Raw genomic sequence first — 18,637 nt, 5'->3', positions numbered from 1 at the left:
CCGAACAAGGCTGTGGGTTTTGTTCTTATTACTCCCACCGCCGACGATTCAGAGGCTCCGAGACTTTCGTTAGCGCTGCATCGGCATAAATTTTGCATCGTCTTACATCTTAATTTTGTAGTATGTTTGCGTTGTATTTTTGCCTTTTTCTTACTTGTGTGAAGATATTCTCTACTATGCAGTAAATTAAGAGCGCCCAGCGCGCTTGATGGGGCCCGTGAGGAGGAACATGTAGCAGCCGCATCAGCATTGACGGAGTGGATTCTACTGCTCTTGGCCACCCCTGGATCATGGCCCCCCTCTTCCGTCATGCTCGTTTCCCCCTCCGGTGCTGCTTGCCCAGAACCATTGAACTGAACGCCCTACCGCAAGTTACTTAGACCTAATTTATTGTTACCGCTATGGACTGAGGGATTTTAATTGTTATTTTTTTAATTTGTGCACAGATCTCTATTAATTGTTATTCCTTTTAAATTTTAAATTCTTTAGCCTAGGCTACTTGTTGATTTTTTAGATTTTATAATTTTTTTACATATTCTATTAAATTTCAATTTTGGGGCCCCTAAATTTTCTATAGTTACCATGAAATGAATTTATTAAAAGAGTCATTAGATATTTCATTGTTGTAATTTGTTAATTTAAAAGGTTAAAACTGATTAAATTTACTTTGACTGAAATTAGCCTATTTTGAATTTTTTTTAATTAATGTTTGTAAGTGAGTAGGTCAGAGTGGTATCAAAATTTTTTAAAGTTTAATTGAGAGTATTTAATTCATGTATTATTGTTAATTATTGTTGTGTTATTCTTTTAAATGGTTAATTACAGCTCGTTTCTCTCAAATGGCGTGTTGTTCTTGAACCTCCATCCATGGTTCTCATTTGTTAAGTAAAGTTTTGTGAGCCGCTCCTCGGGCCTGCGCATGGATCACGCTTCCTTTTCGTTAGTCTGGGTGCAGGCACGAGGGCATGGTTCATCTGGTAGCAGAGCGTGGTTAGTGGGTTGCGTCCTGGGTGCCTTGTCGTGAAACTTGGTTTCACGACTCGGATACTTAGAGATGCGATCACTGTCCGCGTTCTGTTTTTTGTTTTGTTTTGAAGAGCCGTGGATGGATTGGTTTCTTGGAAATGTTCTGGCCTGGCAGTTTTGGAAAAAGGTCTTGTTGTTGTTGTGGTGGGGCGTAAACACATTTTATTAGGAGCTCGCCCTTTGGCCGAGGCACCGGGTGGAATCGGTGGTAATGACTTGCATCCTTCGGGAGCAAGAGTGTCAAAAGCATGGTCATGTAAAAAAAAAAAAAAAAAAGGTTTGTGTGTACACCCCATCACACAAGTGTTAGGTGTTGTCTAGTGTATGTATCGGTGTATGTTTGTGTGTGTGTACGTTCGTGGGTCATTTGTTGTTGTTTTTTTCTTGCGGTACTTGCGGTATGAATGGGCAGGTTCTTCTTTTGGGCCCCATCAGGTGCGTAGGCATCAACGTCCAGAAGCCTTAGGAATTAAATTTCTGTGTTTGTTTTGTGAAAAAATTTTGTTGTCTGTTTTGAGTCAAGTACTGGTTGAGACTCGGTATGGCGTCAATTGTGCCGGAATATTTGAGGAAGCCGGAGCTGGTGTACGAGGTGCGGTCCCGGGGGGAGACTCCTGGAACTGATGTACGCACTTTGCGTACACAGTTCAGACAAATTGCTAGCATGCCTCAAGCTTGGGTTGAGTCTCTCAGTTTGGATGAGGAACTGGAGGCATGTAAAGAGAGGATGGAAGAGCTAAGTGGGGAAATTAATAGTTGGAGTAGTTTGCCTATGGGCTCAGCTAAGGGTTCGGCTATCACACAGCTGACACACTGGCGTAAGCGTCTGCTCTTGGTTTCAGGGCAACCTGAAATCCAGGATGAAGACAAGAGTTGGGTGGAGGTCAGAATCCTTGAGCTGGAAGGTATTTTGGAGAGTATTAAGGCAGGAAAGTCTGTCAAAGAGAAAGTTGAAATTTTTGAAGACAACCGTTCTTTGGAAATTTAAAACGAAGTGCCAAAGTCTGTTGTTGAAGTTGTGACTCCAGTGGGTACCCCCCAGGCTCCGCCTACGCCAAGTACACTGCTCCAGTTGCCTGCAAATGTTCAAATGTCAAATGCAAATGTCACACCGTCGCCCTCTCACACGTCCACCTTGGCTGCGGCTACGCTGAATGTCCAGTCCCCATCTCCCTTTCCTTCTCAAGTTCATAGTTCCCCTTCCATCTCTAACTCCTTTGGCAAACTTCCCCATCCCCTTGCCTCTGTCCTGAGTGGTTTCCGGCCGGTGGACGGGTTTATGTACCCTTACTTATGAGTGATTTATTATTACTCATGTGAATGGTCTTTGTTTTTTTCTGGAGAGTGTTTTGCGCATGCGTGAATACCCTGGCATGTCAGACGCAACTTTGATGGAACTCATTGCTCCATACTGTCTGAAACCGTTGGGGGACAGATTGCTTGATTGTTTGCGCAGAGGCGTCACCTTTGATGTTTTTCATAAAGAAGTTTTGGAGCTTTTCATGCCCCGTCGGGTCATGGAGAAGCTGAAAGTTGAGAGAGTTTTTCGTCCTCAGCAGCCAGCCGAGTCTCTCAGCCAGTACGTGGGGGACATTCGCACGGTGGAAAGGGTCTTGCGTTTGGGGATCAGTGAGCTTGAGCTCATTGACATTGTGCTTCAGGGGTTGAAGCCTGAGGAACGCTCCCGTCTGGTTTTTGCACCACGGCCTTCATCTTTTGCGGATCTGGACAGACTTTCCATCCTTTCGAGATCTGTCCAGGACGCTGATTTTCAGAGAGACCAAGCGGCGGGGCATCTTCCCCTAGCTGGTCATCATGCTGTCGTAGCACCCGTGGGGTTGGGTCCTGAACCGCCGCAGTGGCAGAGGCAACCTGTTGTTTGTTTTGGTTGTGGGCAACCAGGTCACATTCGGCGGCATTGCCGTCAAGGTGGAAATTTTGGACGTGGTCCAAAAAACTAGTTTGCTCACAGGAGGAAAAATTGCCCAATCCTTCCTGTGAGGTTGTTGGGGATAATGTAAAGGGCAATAATTTGAAAGTTTTTTCAAGTAAGTCTAAGTCTAAGTTAAAGTCAGTTAATGTTTCTGTTGCCTCCCCTTCTGGGAGTGTTGTGCCTGTGACCGAGCCTCTGCTGCGGGGGATTGCGGGCCTTGCTTCCATGGGCGTGAAAGCGGCGCGCTCAACTTGCCCACGTCTCAACATCTTCATAGGTTCCACGGTGCAGAAGGCCCTAGTGGATTCTGGGTCAGCCCGTTGCCTCATTTCCTTGTCCCTTTTTGAAAAACTGGAATCGTCTGGGCTTATCAAGCAAGTTGAGCGAAAAACCCCTATCTGCTGGACTGCGTCAAATTCACCCCTTCCCATCATCTATGAAGCCCGTTTCAAGTTCAAAATTGAACATTTTTCTTGGGTTTGGAGTTTTTGGGTGGCTAAGGACCTTTGTTTCCCTGTCATTTTGGGAGCGGATTTTATCAAGCACACTGGCCTAATTTTGGATTTAGGCAGAGGTCAGTGTTTTTTCCGATTTGCGAGGCGGGTATTAATATCTTTTGCTGATGAAATTGGTGGTGGTGCTGCGGTAGTCGAGCCTGAGATACCCAGCAAGCCAACAATTGATCCGTTAGGGCATCTGACTACTTGCGAGGCTGAAGCCATCAGAACCTTGTGTTCTCGTTTCCCAGATGTGCTGACGCCAAAGCTTGGAGTCACTAACCTGTTAGAGTACGAGATTCGTCTAACAGATACCCGTCCCGTTCGCTCTCACCCATACAAATTAGCTCCACCCAAAATGGAAACTCTCAGAAAAATCATTGACGAACTTCTGGAAAATGGTGTCATTGAACCTTCCCGTTCGAGCTACGCTAGTCCAGCCTTTCTCGTCCCAAAACCCAATGGCAAGTCCCGAATGGTTTTGGACTATCGCAAATTCAGATGAACCATGCCCTCGTGCCTGCACCCAGACTAACGAAAAGGAAGCGTGATCCATGCGCAGGCCCGAGGAGCGGCTCACAAAACTTTACTTAACAAATGAGAACCATGGATGGAGGTTCAAGAACAACACGCCATTTGAGAGAAACGAGCTGTAATTAACCATTTAAAAGAATAACACAACAATAATTAACAATAATACATGAATTAAATACTCTCAATTAAACTTTAAAAAATTTTGATACCACTCTGACCTACTCACTTACAAACATTAATTAAAAAAAATTCAAAATAGGCTAATTTCAGTCAAAGTAAATTTAATCAGTTTTAACCTTTTAAATTAACAAATTACAACAATGAAATATCTAATGACTCTTTTAATAAATTCATTTCATGGTAACTATAGAAAATTTAGGGGCCCCAAAATTGAAATTTAATAGAATATGTAAAAAAAATTATAAAATCTAAAAAATCAACAAGTAGCCTAGGCTAAAGAATTTAAAATTTAAAAGGAATAACAATTAATAGAGATCTGTGCACAAATTAACAAAATAACAATTAAAATCCCTCAGTCCATAGCGGTAACAATAAATTAGGTCTAAGTAACTTGCGGTAGGGCGTTCAGTTCAATGGTTCTGGGCAAGCAGCACCGGAGGGGGAAACGAGCATGACGGAAGAGGGGGGCCATGATCCAGGGGTGGCCAAGAGCAGTAGAATCCACTCCGTCAATGCTGATGCGGCTGCTACATGTTCCTCCTCACGGGCCCCATCAAGCGCGCTGGGCGCTCTTAATTTACTGCATAGTAGAGAATATCTTCACACAAGTAAGAAAAAGGCAAAAATACAAAGCAAACATACTACAAAATTAAGATGTAAGACGATGCAAAATTTATGCCGATGCAGCGCTAACGAAAGTCTCGGAGCCTCTGAATCGTCGGCGGTGGGAGTAATAAGAACAAAACCCACAGCCTTGTTCGGGGTCGTGGAGTGAGAAACACTGAACTAGCCTACTATAAAAAAAAAACACTTGAACCATTGATCATGAGTCGTGACATTCGCCCGGTGGAAATAGTCACGGCTCAATATATATAATACGTGAAGCCGTTTTTTGTTAACGCAACTCCTCCCTTATTTGTGGACCAATTTCAACGTTTAAGGTGTCAAAAGATTTCTCTCAATATGTAGTTTTGCAATAAGGTTTTACATTTTTAAAATTCCTACTTTTAAGGGCGTGAGACCCTCCCAAAGGTCGGGTTTTCCCCATAAGAAATACACAGAACAAATTTAAAAACAAAAAAACAGCTGTTTATAAAAAGAAACTCATTAGCTTTCTGGGAGTAAATAACAGTTAATCAGTTTTGTTGGAAAAACCGAAAATGTCTCAAGTTCAAAGAAGAAATGTTGAAAACAGGAGGAGGAGACAATCAATAATAAGATATCTTAAATGCGTATGAGGAGAGTAGAAAAAGAGAAGCCTGGTCTAACAGATACCCATCAAGATACAAATTCCCTTGGTGAGATGAATAATATTTGACAGTTATGGGCAGGGCTATGCGACTTACTTTGGAAGTGAAAAAATATACGAAGCACATAGTGTTTTCAGTTTCACGGTGGTAAAGTAAACTTGCCTAATCACAGATCAAATGAATGCATGCATGAAATGTTTACTTCTGACACTGACAGATCGAGATATTTCAAAACATTTAGTACAAACTATATTAATGCCTTGACTGATAAGTTCAAGTAGGTAGTAAGATTATACAAAATCTTTGCGGACCTTATGTTTCTATTGTAAACTTTTGTATTACTCGGTCTACTTCAATTGAGAAAAACGCAAACGGATTGTTTACTTCTAGGTTATGTTGCCTGTATCTCGGACAAACTTATACAAAGTTTTTGGACTTAATTTGCCAACACAATCCAGACATTTCAAGTCAAAAATAAGAAGTTTCAAAAACTCATTTGCTATTGAAAGTTTTAGTGGCAATATTAGACCAAACATAAGTGAAGGAATTAGTGATTATGTATTTAACGACCGAGTAGTTATGGTCAAGTTTATTTTTATGATTGAAGAGAGGCAAATAATATACGCTTTTCAAAAAGAGAAAATGAAAATGTATATCCAAATTTTGTAGCTACAAGAGTTAACCAACCTATTTAGACAAATGAATCCATACTTTCAAAACTTTGGGACATGTATTAAGAGAAACTCAACTGAACAACGTGAGAACGTTCTGATGAAGGCATATCACTGTGACTGACAGACAACACGTTAAAATATGTTAACCAACTTTCAATGGTGTTGCTGCTTTAGCCTATTCAAAGCAGATTATGACTGTCCAGTTGGTAACCCAGAGTTTGTGGGTTTGTTGATATCACCCAACCTTTTAGGATTCTCTACGGAGAAAATTTGTTTGATTAGAGGGAAGTCTCAAATAAAATAAATAAAGTGACCCAAACTTAAATTACTTAACACAGGCTATCAGTAAGGCAACAGTTTTCTTCAATTTTAAATGCTGGAAAAACTTTGTTGTAACATGTTAACTCGAATTGAAGCAGATGGCTTAGTATTCATTAGAAGTTATCAATTAAAACTGAGAGCAGAAATAATGCAGGTGAACCTTTTACGACGCAAATAGAGATATTTAAAATTAGTTTCTAACAAGTTTTTAAGCAACTCTAAGATGTAACTAGGATTACTTGAATTTAAGAATAACGTTTTCAACGTAGCTATGTTTCACACTATGCGGCTCATTGAGCCGCACGGGTTCTCTAGTAATTGATTAATAGTTGTTAAACTTTATTATTAACTGTGTTTACAGAAACATGTTTTCAAGATAAAACAATCATACACATGATTTAATTTTACATAAACCACGTGATTCTAAATAGTCATCGAGCAAATTAGTTTCTTTCAATACAAACAAACAAACAAACACACAAACTTTCACATTTATAATATTAGTACTGTAAGATAAGATGGCCTGTTAATACATAACCAAAACAGTATCTGTAATCAAATGTTTTATCTTTACTTTGAAATTCTTGTTTCATATTTTAGAATATCTCGGGATAAGAACTAAAAACAGACTGATATTTACTTGCCGGGCAGCAAACTACTAAAATATATTTTATCTCACAAATAAATTAATACATTCTAAATAAAATACGGTAATATAAGTATGACTTGTGTTGTCAAATCAAACAATTCAAACACAATAATATTAAATAAAACCCTACATCGATAGTTAAAACTAAAACGTCAGTGGAAAAAATCTACTAGATAAGGTGAGTGTGGCCAAGGCCAATTTTCTTAAATTAGCATGGCTATCCATCCTTTCAAAATGACATACACTATCGCGGCTATTTTACTACAGTTTGGACGAGGGTTTGGTCACTTACAATTGGTTCTGTCTCTCCACTCCCTCTGTATCAGTGTGGTATTCAGTGACTTCTGGCGTTTCGTCACACTGTAGACTCTATCGAAACAAAGCAAAACAGTTATAAAAGTGTAATATTACCAGAATGGGTGGTAAGAAGGAAGTGGAGTTAAAAGAAGAGGGGATGAAAAATGGTTGAAAGATGCGGTATAAGATCCGGCATAAGATGATTTGCCTATGTGTGCGCCGTGCGGTCCCTAGGCCGTCACGGTCGGTACAGGACTATCCGCACCTTCCTCCGTCTGAAAGTTATGAAAAAGATTTCTACGACATCCCGATGTGCCATACCGAACGGCGTTCCGCACCTTCCGGGATGTCCAATAGAAAAGACGGAAGTAAAATTTACCCTTAAATACGAGTGAAACATTGAGTTGACACAGGTGCACTCAAACGTCACCAACTTGAAACACTGATCAACAGTTGTTCTATATTTCGTAACAATATAATAATATTTTCATTTACACTTACTTAAATTCAATGCTGAAATTACTCGTTTACAATAGACTGTCTCTAAGGAAGATTAACTGTCAAAACGTCCTTTTGACAGTTGTTAAGTTAAAACAGCTGATTGAAATTGTTTGTTTAAATTATTATTTTAAAAAAATATCGAGAGCTGCAAAACTATTTCGGTCCGTGGTACGAACGCTATTTTTCACCACACAATACCCTATTACCACTATTCACCACAATAATAATACACACTGATAGCGATAGTCAACACAACTACAACTTTAAGGTTATGTGAAGAAATAATTTGAGGAATCAGCAAAAATAATAATAAATTGTTTCTAGGCAACGGTGACAATAAAACAATTCTATTGCAATGCTATGGATACTGATTGTTTTAAGTAAGTAAGCAGGCATCTGATTTTGCGGCCCTAGGGATGTAAAAACCTGCTCGGTCCCCAAATAACGACGACAGCTGGCATGGCCAGCAAAACGTAACTTTCAGCCACCAAACGTTTGTAAAACAGCTAAAAACATCATAGTGTGGTAAAAATATAGTATTTTAAAATATTTTTTTCCCTGCAAACCCAAGTTTGCTAGAAAACAAAATGCTTCCGCAGTTCGGGGGATTAGGTTTTGGTGGGAGAGAGCTAAGTAAAATAATCACTAATCAGTATGTGATGGGCCTAATTGGTGGTGAGGTACGTTTCAGCAGCGCATATGGTTAAACAATTTTGAGAAGACCTCAGTTTACCTGGTGTTTGCAGAGGGAAAAAGTCCCATTATTAGACACAATGCGACATCCAATGACACGGTGAACTAGACTGGATGTTATAAAGTTATTCTTTAGTAAAATCCTTATACGAGGGCTAGTGGAGCCTAGTCGGCAACCTAACAATCATAACATAACCTCTCTGACATCAACGGGGGCAGACGACGAACTCGAAGAACACAACAACTTATTCGTGTGCTGAACATGCATGTGGACAATCATTATCCTGTGCTCCGTTGCAATGCTCCTGGACGTCAGCAAGGCCTTCGACAAAGTCTGGCATGAGGGGCTCCTCTACAAACTCAGCCGAACTCCGCTACCGACCGCCGCTGTTCATCTACTAAAGTCATACGCAGGAGACGTCCTACCAAACCTGTGTGGAGGGAAAACTCTCGCTCGTCAGACCGGTTGAGGCAGGAGTTCCCCAGGGCAGCGTCCTAGGGCTCTATTTAATCTACAAAAATGACATAGTTCCACGTGTTACGCTTTCACTGTACCCCGATGACGCTCTTCTGCTTTGCCGAAGCACGAGCCAGTTCCTGCATGATATATGCCCCAGAGGCATTGTGGGTACTGGCCAGCAAGACGAACAGAAAGCGCCTAGAAGTCGTCCAGTCACGGACGCTGCGACGGATTACGCGACAGCCATGGTTCGCGAGGAACTCATTTATAAGATCCCAATGCTGAAGGAATTTACCATCAGGAAATTAAGGAAACCTTTCCACAAAGCCACCGGATCTACATATGATCACATCAGATCTGAGAGTTGTGCATGCGCTTCGACACAACAGTCTAGTGGTTAAAGAGGCGTAACTACCAGTTTCTTAGTTAATGTTCCTTACAAAGTTAACATATCACACATAGATTCATGAAGAATATTATGATATTTGATATTAATTGGACCTTTTTATCTTGATTTGCCTTTTACTTTCTCCCCCTATGCCATAGTATGTGGAGAAAGTATTGTTTTGATTTTTTATGAGTAACATTTCTTTCTCGTAAACTATTGGTTGTATTGATTGTATTATACTTTTTTCGATTCTGCATAAAGAAAAATAGAAAAAGACACCACACTTGCTCGGATCCCATGAATAAAAATGTTCTCAAAATCAATACCCCCCTCCCTTCAACACCCATAAAATTGTACTTTCACCCCATCCTATCACTAGGGACTCTTACTACGTGTCCTGCAAGTATCATGAAAAGACCAGTTTCTATGTTTTCTTGGGAGAGTTTTATCTGTACTACAGATGGACATATACATCGGGATGAACAATTTGTGGTGCATTTATCCTGTTTAGCAAAAAGTAAAGCATTTTTGAGTTCAAGAATTTTATAGAAACGAAATTGTAACATTTTCCAGTCATCAAAATACAGTTGTTGTCATTTATTTAATGTGTAGATGTGGAAACTTTGTTATGAATGCATTCTTATAAGAGAGTAGTGCATCAAGCCCAGTGAATGTTGATGCAATTTCCACAAAGTTCAATAAAATGCAATAATTACTTCGATTTCTACCGGATGTTTGGGGATAAGATCAATTTTCAAAGAAATAATATTAAAACCCATAATTAGACTATCTTACCTTGCTATATATACAACGTTCACTATGACAGCCTCCCTGTCCTACGTGCTCTTGAGAGGTTCCGAGTATTGAACAGATGACCTGAGTAGCAACAGCCAAGATCAGTGCCACCTGCCAACAAAATATGAAGCAAACAAATTATTGTGGCCTATGTAAACCTTACATTCGCACAAGGCTTTTGTTTAAGTGGTTGCCTTACAAATCGACGGTTGTCAAGTTCATTCTCAAGTCTCTATTACTTGTCGATTAGCAACAGAGCCCGTTAGGGCTAAATTCAACGATCTCTAGTAAAAATAATTATGAAATCCATACCACTTTACTCACTTATATTAATGTTACAGATTAAGCACATAACTTTAGAATCACACACTTTTACCACAAAAATTCAAATCGTTAACAACATATAAGCAAAGAGAAATCAATTAAATAACAACTAGTAACCTGCGTCACTTCGTGACTTCAAAATTCATGATATGTAGTTGATAAGGGTGGAAACGATTATTTCTCATCATATCCCTACTATTTCTATTGCGTGCCCTAGCCGCAATTTATTTTTTCATTGTGTGTGTGATCTCTTCGAGGCATCTTAGTAAAATTACAAATGCTAATGAAACATACGATGAAAACACAAATTTGTTTCTTATTTTAAATAAATAACATTACAATATTTTACTTAATTACATTCCCTAAAACATAGGCCTACTATGAAAACACACAATCCTATCACAACAAAAAATTCAACTAAGTAATTTTCTTCTTTACATTTTACGTTGCAATAAATATATTGACTGAACCATCAACATAACTACAGATAATCCCATTTTCCTATGAATGTAAACAAAATTGTGTTATGGTCATCTGTTTTTATGTAAACAAATGTAAACTTGAAACAGTTCAGATGATTGACAACAGAATTCAGCACAAACTCTGAAAAATGTAAAAGCCCTTAGGACGAAGTGCTTTCACGGGGTATCATCCAACCCCGCAAAAGGCACATCTAGAGGATAAGAGCTTTAAATTGATACCCAATATGGATAAAAATAAAAATAAATATTTAGAGGATCGATTTGCTACACAAAAAAATCCCAAAAATGCTTTTAATAATATAGACTAGAGGTCGTCCAGTGGTCGAAACTCGACCAAAAATATGTAATGTGGAGACTTCTCTATTTTCACCCCACGCTGTAAATAAAACATGTGACAGGAATTTCTTCAATTTGTTTTGGTTTTCTGTTTATATTTCGTTGTTATTTCGTAACCAGCATGGCAACCCATAATAACCATGTTAATTTTTTATTATTTTAAATCCATTTTTTGTGCTTATTTTTGAGACTATTTTAATTTATAAAGGGATTCTGGACATATGCAGGAAAATACCTTTCTAACAGTATGCGTAGATTTTCTCTGCGATGCACACGAGCTGAGAAAAAAGGTTTCAAAGAAACATGCTTGCCTATTAATATATAGATAGATATAACAACGAGCTGTTTTAGTAGATTACGCAACGATTGCGTAAAAATAGTTTTAACGACACGAGTAGCGATTTAAGGTACGAGCCTTTAATCCAAAACCTTATCCAAAATAAATTGACCGTATCGTTCAAGATGAATAATAAACTTGGATCTCTATTGAAAGAGCAACCAGAAACACTACGTCATCCATATATGATAAACTTGGAGTCTACAGAATAAATTGTAATTACTGCACGAACGACTATAGTGCGTTCAAACAGCCATGGCACCTGAGGGATTAGGAGGCCCCAAGGGTTTCCATGGGGTGTCCTAATCCGTCAGGTGCCACGGCTGTTTGAACGGAGTATATATCCAAGGCCGCACTAGATATACTAGATATGCTAGATACACTAGATATAGGTATATCTAGTGCGGCCTTGCTATATCAGCCAGACTTCAGATTCAAGGAGCATTTGCCCAGAAAGACATCATTGCTCAAACATCAAATTTTGCAGAACATCTGGTATTACATAACCACAACTATTAAACATCAATCATAATATGGAAGTTTTACATTTATTACAGGGCCGCTTAATCAGAAACACATTGGAAGAGTTTGAAATATACAGAACAGTCAAAACCGACCATCCATAAAAACGAAATTGGCCAGATAAAAATAGTGAGTTTTGGAAAGGATACAAATTCAGGCGAACGTATAATGAAGATAAAGTATTTTGATTGGCTGGTTGTAACGAGTGAATTGTGGAACAAGGGACTTACAATAAGTTAGTTTTGGAAAGATACCAGACTTTCTACATTAAATTAGGAATGGTCAAGGTGAGTTTTGAAACGGTTTGATGTTACAAGTCGGTAAAGATTTTCCTATGAATCCAGTGATGTCAATATCTCAGAATCGGAAAAAAATTTCGATAAGTGAGTTTTGGAATTGAACGCCTCATAAAGTGGATAAATGGATGGATCATAATACCTATATCATTGACTATATAGTCAATGCCTATATGCAACCAAAATGCAAAGCAACAAAGTAAATATCCAGAAAGAACTAAGATACTGTTTATTTTGTTGTTTAAAAAGTAGATAAAGCTTTTAAACATCAGACAAAATGTTCTTCAAACACTTGGCCTTGATTAAGATTCAATTTTTTAGATGACAAATCACTCAGTGTAATCAATAAGTAAAACAAAAATAAAAAAATACACATCACATAAAACAATACTATTCCCAAAAATACCCAAAATCAATTTGTGTTTATCAAATTTTAAAAAGTTGAGTTGGTCGTGTTGCTAGCCTAGTGGTTAGCGTCTCGGAATTCGGTGCGGGAGGGACGGGTTCAATCCCCGACATCCAATAAACATTTATTCTCTCGTGACTCTCTCGTGAAATGCCACTGGCGTTGAAAAAAAAACAGTGGTGAGGAGCTAAAAATAGTTGAGAGAAAAACTAGTATTTGCTATTTGCTCACAAATTGCACATTATATTTTGTTCAGTTTTTATCTTACTAATATTATAAATCTGAAAGTTTGTGAGTTTGTGGGTGTGTGTTTGTGTGTGTGTTGTCAATCACGCATAAACTACTGGACGGATTGGGCTGAAATTTGGCATGATGATAGCTCACATTCCCGATTAACATTAAAGCATATTCTTATCTCAAAACCCCTTTCGGGAGGCCCCAGTGGCTCTGTAGTTCCCCATGTTAATCTTATGTTTTTTTTTCAAGGAATTAATGAATCTTAACAGCTGTTTCAATTAAACAAGTTGGTTCTGTTCTATGATGTTTAATAGCATAAAAGTTACAAGGATTACCAACAGGGTGCAGCACTATTATTTTTTTTTTATTTATGACAACAGCTAATTTCCAACCAAAAGGTGAGTGAGCGTAGCGAACGAACTTCAACCAGGACGTGAATGAGCCATGCGAATACTTATGAAGTTAAACGGGGCAAAGCCCGCGGGTACAGCTAGTCACGAATACTTGAACAGAATCGGTGTGGGTCATAAACATAAACAAATGACATTGCTGGTCCAAATCCTATACTAATCAGTAATCAGATTAACATTTAAGTCATGTTAAATAATGTTTATTTTCGAACAAGAAACATCATTTGTTTATGTTTATGATCCATTTCGGTCATGTTCAAGAATTCGTGGTTTATTATGTAACAAAAACGTCTTAATTAAGAACTAATTCAAATTTAAGTATGTTTCATCACTAGGGCGTAAAGTGACTCTTTTCGATCCGAGCTCAAGTTCACGATTTTAGTTGCACAGGCCAGGCAACATAAGACCAATGAGCAGGGGTTTTCCCAATTTGCGCCAGATTTCTCAGCTATTCATTATTCGATCTTTTTGAACTTAGTGTCGTTTGATAGGGAATTTTAAATGCTCATATTGGAAAATTTGTTGTAAGGCGTGTTGGGCCGGGGTGAGTGGAGGGGGAACAGTTCCCAACTAGTTGTCTAAGTTGATTGCCGCTTTTAGTTGTTAACTTTCTTCTCTTTACCAGTCTTTATCAACACTCCGAGGGAAACCAAAATTTAGTGGGAGACTGAAAAGTCACTTGGAATACTTAGTGGAAGACTTTTGTGGAAACGCGGCTTTAGACACTTTACACACGAATTCTACATTATTTGGCCAAAAGTGGTTATTTGGTGACAACTATAAAAACTTTACTTCTGTATTTTAGCCGAATTTAATCAAGCGGTAAAATTAGTGTGGGACGTTTTATAACTGAGCTGCACTGCTGTTGATGTTACAAGGTTACAGGTGATAAACGACGCCTAACAACTGGCAAACGATAAACACTCCGATTACACAGCACTAGCACAACCCGTCGTGGTTTTGCTCCCTAAAATGTAAATTATTGTTTCTTCATAATATTGCCAAACGGCATAAAATGTAAATTAAAAAGTTAAATGCTTTATGTGGTACAGAATTGAAAAAAAAAACATTATGGATATAGTTTGAAGATAGAATGTATTTTGTTGAATAAATTCTTGTCTTATCTTACTAATATTATAAATGTGAAAGTTAGTGTGTTTGTTCAATCACGCATTATCTACTGGACGGAAAGGCTGAAGTTTGGCATGATGATAGCTCACATTCCTGATCAACATATAGGCATATTCTTATCTCAAAAATCCTTTCGGGCTCCGCCTAAATGGCTCTGCAGTTGACCATGTTATTCATATTTAAAGGGAATTAAAGAATTTAGTCAGCTGGTCAGCTGTTTCAGTTAAAAAATCTGGTTCTATGATATGCAAATAGCATTAAAAAGATTTACCTACAGGGTGCATCACTATTATTTTTTTGCATTCATGAAAACAGCTAATTTGAACTTAGCAACAACAAAAAACTGTGATACTGAATGAGAACTGTCAAGGTAGGATTGTTTACAGTTATGTTTGTTTTTAATTTCATAAATAATTTTTGATATTTTGGGAATATTTAATAATTTATTTTTTCTATTGTTTAGGTGAAGTGGTAGAACATTATGGCTATGGTAGATGTGTAATACTATGGTATACCATAAATTTCAAGAAGCAAATTTTATCAAACTGTGTCCTCCCCCATTGCAAACGCAAAGCTTGAGTATAACTGCAATAAACATTTTATACTTATATGCCAACTCCGTACGAAGGACGGGTACTCTGCTAGTCTATTTTATTAAAAGAATTTGTTGGATTTTTGTGTGCAGCAAATCAACCCTTAAATATTTATTTTTATAGGCATATTGGGTGTAAAATTAAAGCTCTTGTCCTCTAAATGTGCCTTTTGCGGGTTTGGATGATACCTCGTGAAAGCCCTTCCGAGGTAGGCCCTTCCGGTAACACTACACTTCGACTGTAAAACAAATTTCACAATGAGAATTTACTTTAAACTAATTTAAACAGTTACTGTCATGACAGAAAGGTCGTGTTCCTTTTGAACTAGATATCCTCATCCTTTCTAAAATACGTTGATTAACAACAATGCATGTAAACATCACTATTTACGTAACGATTTACAGTATTTGCTTTTTGGAAATGCAGCATTGCTTTGTCATTTGCTTTATTTGTTGCCAATGAAGCCGCATGACCATATGAACGAGGACCCTCATTCAAGAATAAACGCCAGCGTCACTACAAGTATATTCCATTCATTACACCTAACATTCCGAAGATATATTATATTGAACACTTTATATAATTTTGATAAGGCTGAGACTACTGGCATCTGCATGTCATTGAATCGAAGTTATGCTAAAAAAATATTATTGCTAAATTTAGAGGGTTATTCATTGGCACAGAAGTACGGTATGATGACCAAAGTGACGAAGGAAAAATAAAACTTACACAGCTTTAGGGTGGCCTCCCTTTGAAGTAAAAACGTGCCTTCTCAACATATATAAAAAAAATAAAATAAAATAAACAGATTTATTTTGCATAACACTGATGAATTCGCAGAAGTTTGTACCAGAAAAGATCAACCAATACGATTTTATACTAATACATACTCTGTATTATTGTTACTTTGGCCAAAGATTACTTTGGCCCAATAAAATGATTTGATTTGAAGCTGAATCAAATTTGTTGATTTGATCAGTTTTAGCGAATTTCCCATATAGGGAATAAGCTATTACCATTCAGCTAGTACTCATGGTAAGACCTTGACCCGGGACCGATTTACTTTTGTTGTTCATTTCCATTTTGTATGTTACATAATAAAAAAAACTTGCTGACCCTAAAAACACAATTTCGCAATTTCTTCTCAAACCATTTTGTAGAAATTAAAAAACAAATAATTTAGTATATTGAAGCTTTATTATGTACCTAATAGTTACGAAGAAAATTTTAAAAAGTTTAAATTCCCATGTTATTCTTATGAAGAATAAGTAAACTGTTGTATTTTGCTTGTTTATGAACATATTTTGATCAAAATTACTAAACTAGTACATTTCACAAAAAAACACGTTTTTACCCTGTTGCAGCAAACCTAAGTACTTGGTAAACCAATGCTATTTAAATGGGGGGAAAACGTGATATTTTTAAGGAGATATTTTAGAGTAAATCCAATCAGGCAAATGGAAATTCGCTTAGTCTGCAGGTTTGCTGCGGCGAGGGTATAATAAACTTTAGGATGATTGGGGGTACAATTGGTTACCCTGAGAAATGTACGTCAAAAAATAAAAATAGAGTATAGTGGTAACCATTGAAAAATGTCTTACCGTTACGAAAACACCGTTTGTAGAACATGGTTCCATGTTGTCGTGTCGCTGCGTAGTACTGTAATAAGGTCTGCCAGTAGTTTATGCATGTACACTGCAAACGAGAAAATCGATAATTAATTGATATCTATCATATTTTGACAATTAGATAGAGATAGATATCGGCAGTGACAGCAAATAGGTGATTTTCAATTTTTATCATTTCAAATACTTACTGCGGCCATGAAAACAGAAGTTGTATTATTAAATATTGGATCAGTCTTATTTTGAAGGATTCGTATCTAAAAAAATTACACAAGTCTTAATAAAACATATAACTTACAAGTAAGCGTTTATGTAATTGGTATTTTACATATTATAATAAAAAAATGTTAAACGATAATTCAAGGTAGGGTAGCCCATGAGGCTAATAATTTGTAGAAAATATATACTAGAATATATATAGGAAGCCACTAGTACTAACTGTATTTACTTAGAATTATTTCAAGCAGCAAGTAAAGTAGGCTACTTTGTTTGAAGTTCATTGTTGGTGATGGTGAGTTAATATTGTTCAAAGGTTTACTGTTGACATTTTCCATCACAGTTGTAAAAAACAATACACAATGTTTTGGGATCTGGAATATGATCCCGTCCTCAGGTGAAAAAACTTAACCAACACATTAAAACTAACAATACATAAAATCCCAACCTAAGTTGGAATACACTACAGAGAGCTAGCAATCAAATAATATGCACTGTATAGCAGTCAAGTCATGATACAACATGCTAAAAAAACCAATCACAATCACAAAACCCTATACTCTATATAAGACGTAGGGTACATGGCTCACTAATCGTACAGTTTGCAATGACTCCATAGTTTGATATTCTATGGTTATAGTGAGTCATAGAAAACCACCGTCCACCAGAAAAAGAAATAGAAATAATGAGTGTTTATTTTTTAATTTATAATCGTTATTATGGACAATCTAATCCGGCTATGAGTGGGACACATTTGTAGAAAACACTAAAAAACAAGATCAGCTTTTGATAAATGATGGGATATTTACAAGAAATGTTGATTATATCGAACTGTTATGCACATAGCGAGTATTTCCATAATATTTGAGTCGACTCTTTTAAAGTCATCGAAAAACTTGTATGTTATTCTTTTTGAAATAAGGCCTGTAATAATTTGCAATTGCTCGAATTCGAGCAACAGGTACACTACTAGTACATGATATGTCACTAAAGGTAGACCAACATCACAAGATTTGTACCGTAAACAATTGTTGAAATATAAAATAATGGTAATTGATATTTTATATTCGATCTTTGATCATGTGAAATACATGAAAATGTTGATTTGAAATTTGCTGAGTACCTAAATCTGTAACCTAAATCCCTTGGGGCAGATCCATTTTGACGGATCTACATATTTAATCGTGGATTATTTAAACGTTGCTGAATGCACAGGATTGCTGCGGTTGGGGTTTATTATATTTGAAAAAGTAACTTAATTAGGATAGGCACCTTATTGATCCTTCATCAGATTTTGTCAATCCTAACAGAAAAAAGTATATATTTAATAACTTTCTCAAATTTTACTCAAACATAACCAAAACTAACTTTGATGACTTAGTCAAAACATGGCAACATGGCCATTTAAGACATCCTGTTCAAACTGACAGTTACAATTAGTTGTGGTGTATTCATTTTTTATTTCATAGAACAATTAAAAACAAATGGTTCAATAGACTTGATGTTTGATGCAGATCAACATAG

The 18,637-nt window shown here is 37.2% G+C and overlaps 1 protein-coding gene across 1 annotated transcript in view; it reads right to left on the bottom strand.

Moving 5' to 3' along the window:
- The window catches only part of LOC129001469 (uncharacterized), a 35,315-nt gene extending 18,348 nt beyond the window's left edge, over positions 1 to 16,967 (bottom strand). Inside the window, exons 1-3 of the mRNA XM_054428766.1 lie at positions 16,874 to 16,967; positions 10,199 to 10,309; positions 7,357 to 7,433 (exon numbers count right to left, since the gene is read on the bottom strand). Coding sequence (XP_054284741.1) covers positions 7,357 to 7,433; positions 10,199 to 10,309; positions 16,874 to 16,909 — 224 coding nt within the window. The 5' untranslated portion in view covers positions 16,910 to 16,967. The remainder of the gene's footprint in view (positions 1 to 7,356; positions 7,434 to 10,198; positions 10,310 to 16,873) is intronic.
- Between the last annotated feature and the right edge of the window lie 1,670 nt (positions 16,968 to 18,637).

Source organism: Macrosteles quadrilineatus, unplaced genomic scaffold (assembly GCF_028750875.1).
Source record: "Macrosteles quadrilineatus isolate MER2022 unplaced genomic scaffold, UCM_ALF_1.0 Scaffold_8__2_contigs__length_117827958, whole genome shotgun sequence".
Classification (NCBI taxonomy): domain Eukaryota; kingdom Metazoa; phylum Arthropoda; class Insecta; order Hemiptera; family Cicadellidae; genus Macrosteles; species Macrosteles quadrilineatus.
The sequence above is the reverse complement of the archived record's forward strand: the minus strand, read 5'-3'. Positions and strand labels throughout refer to the sequence as shown.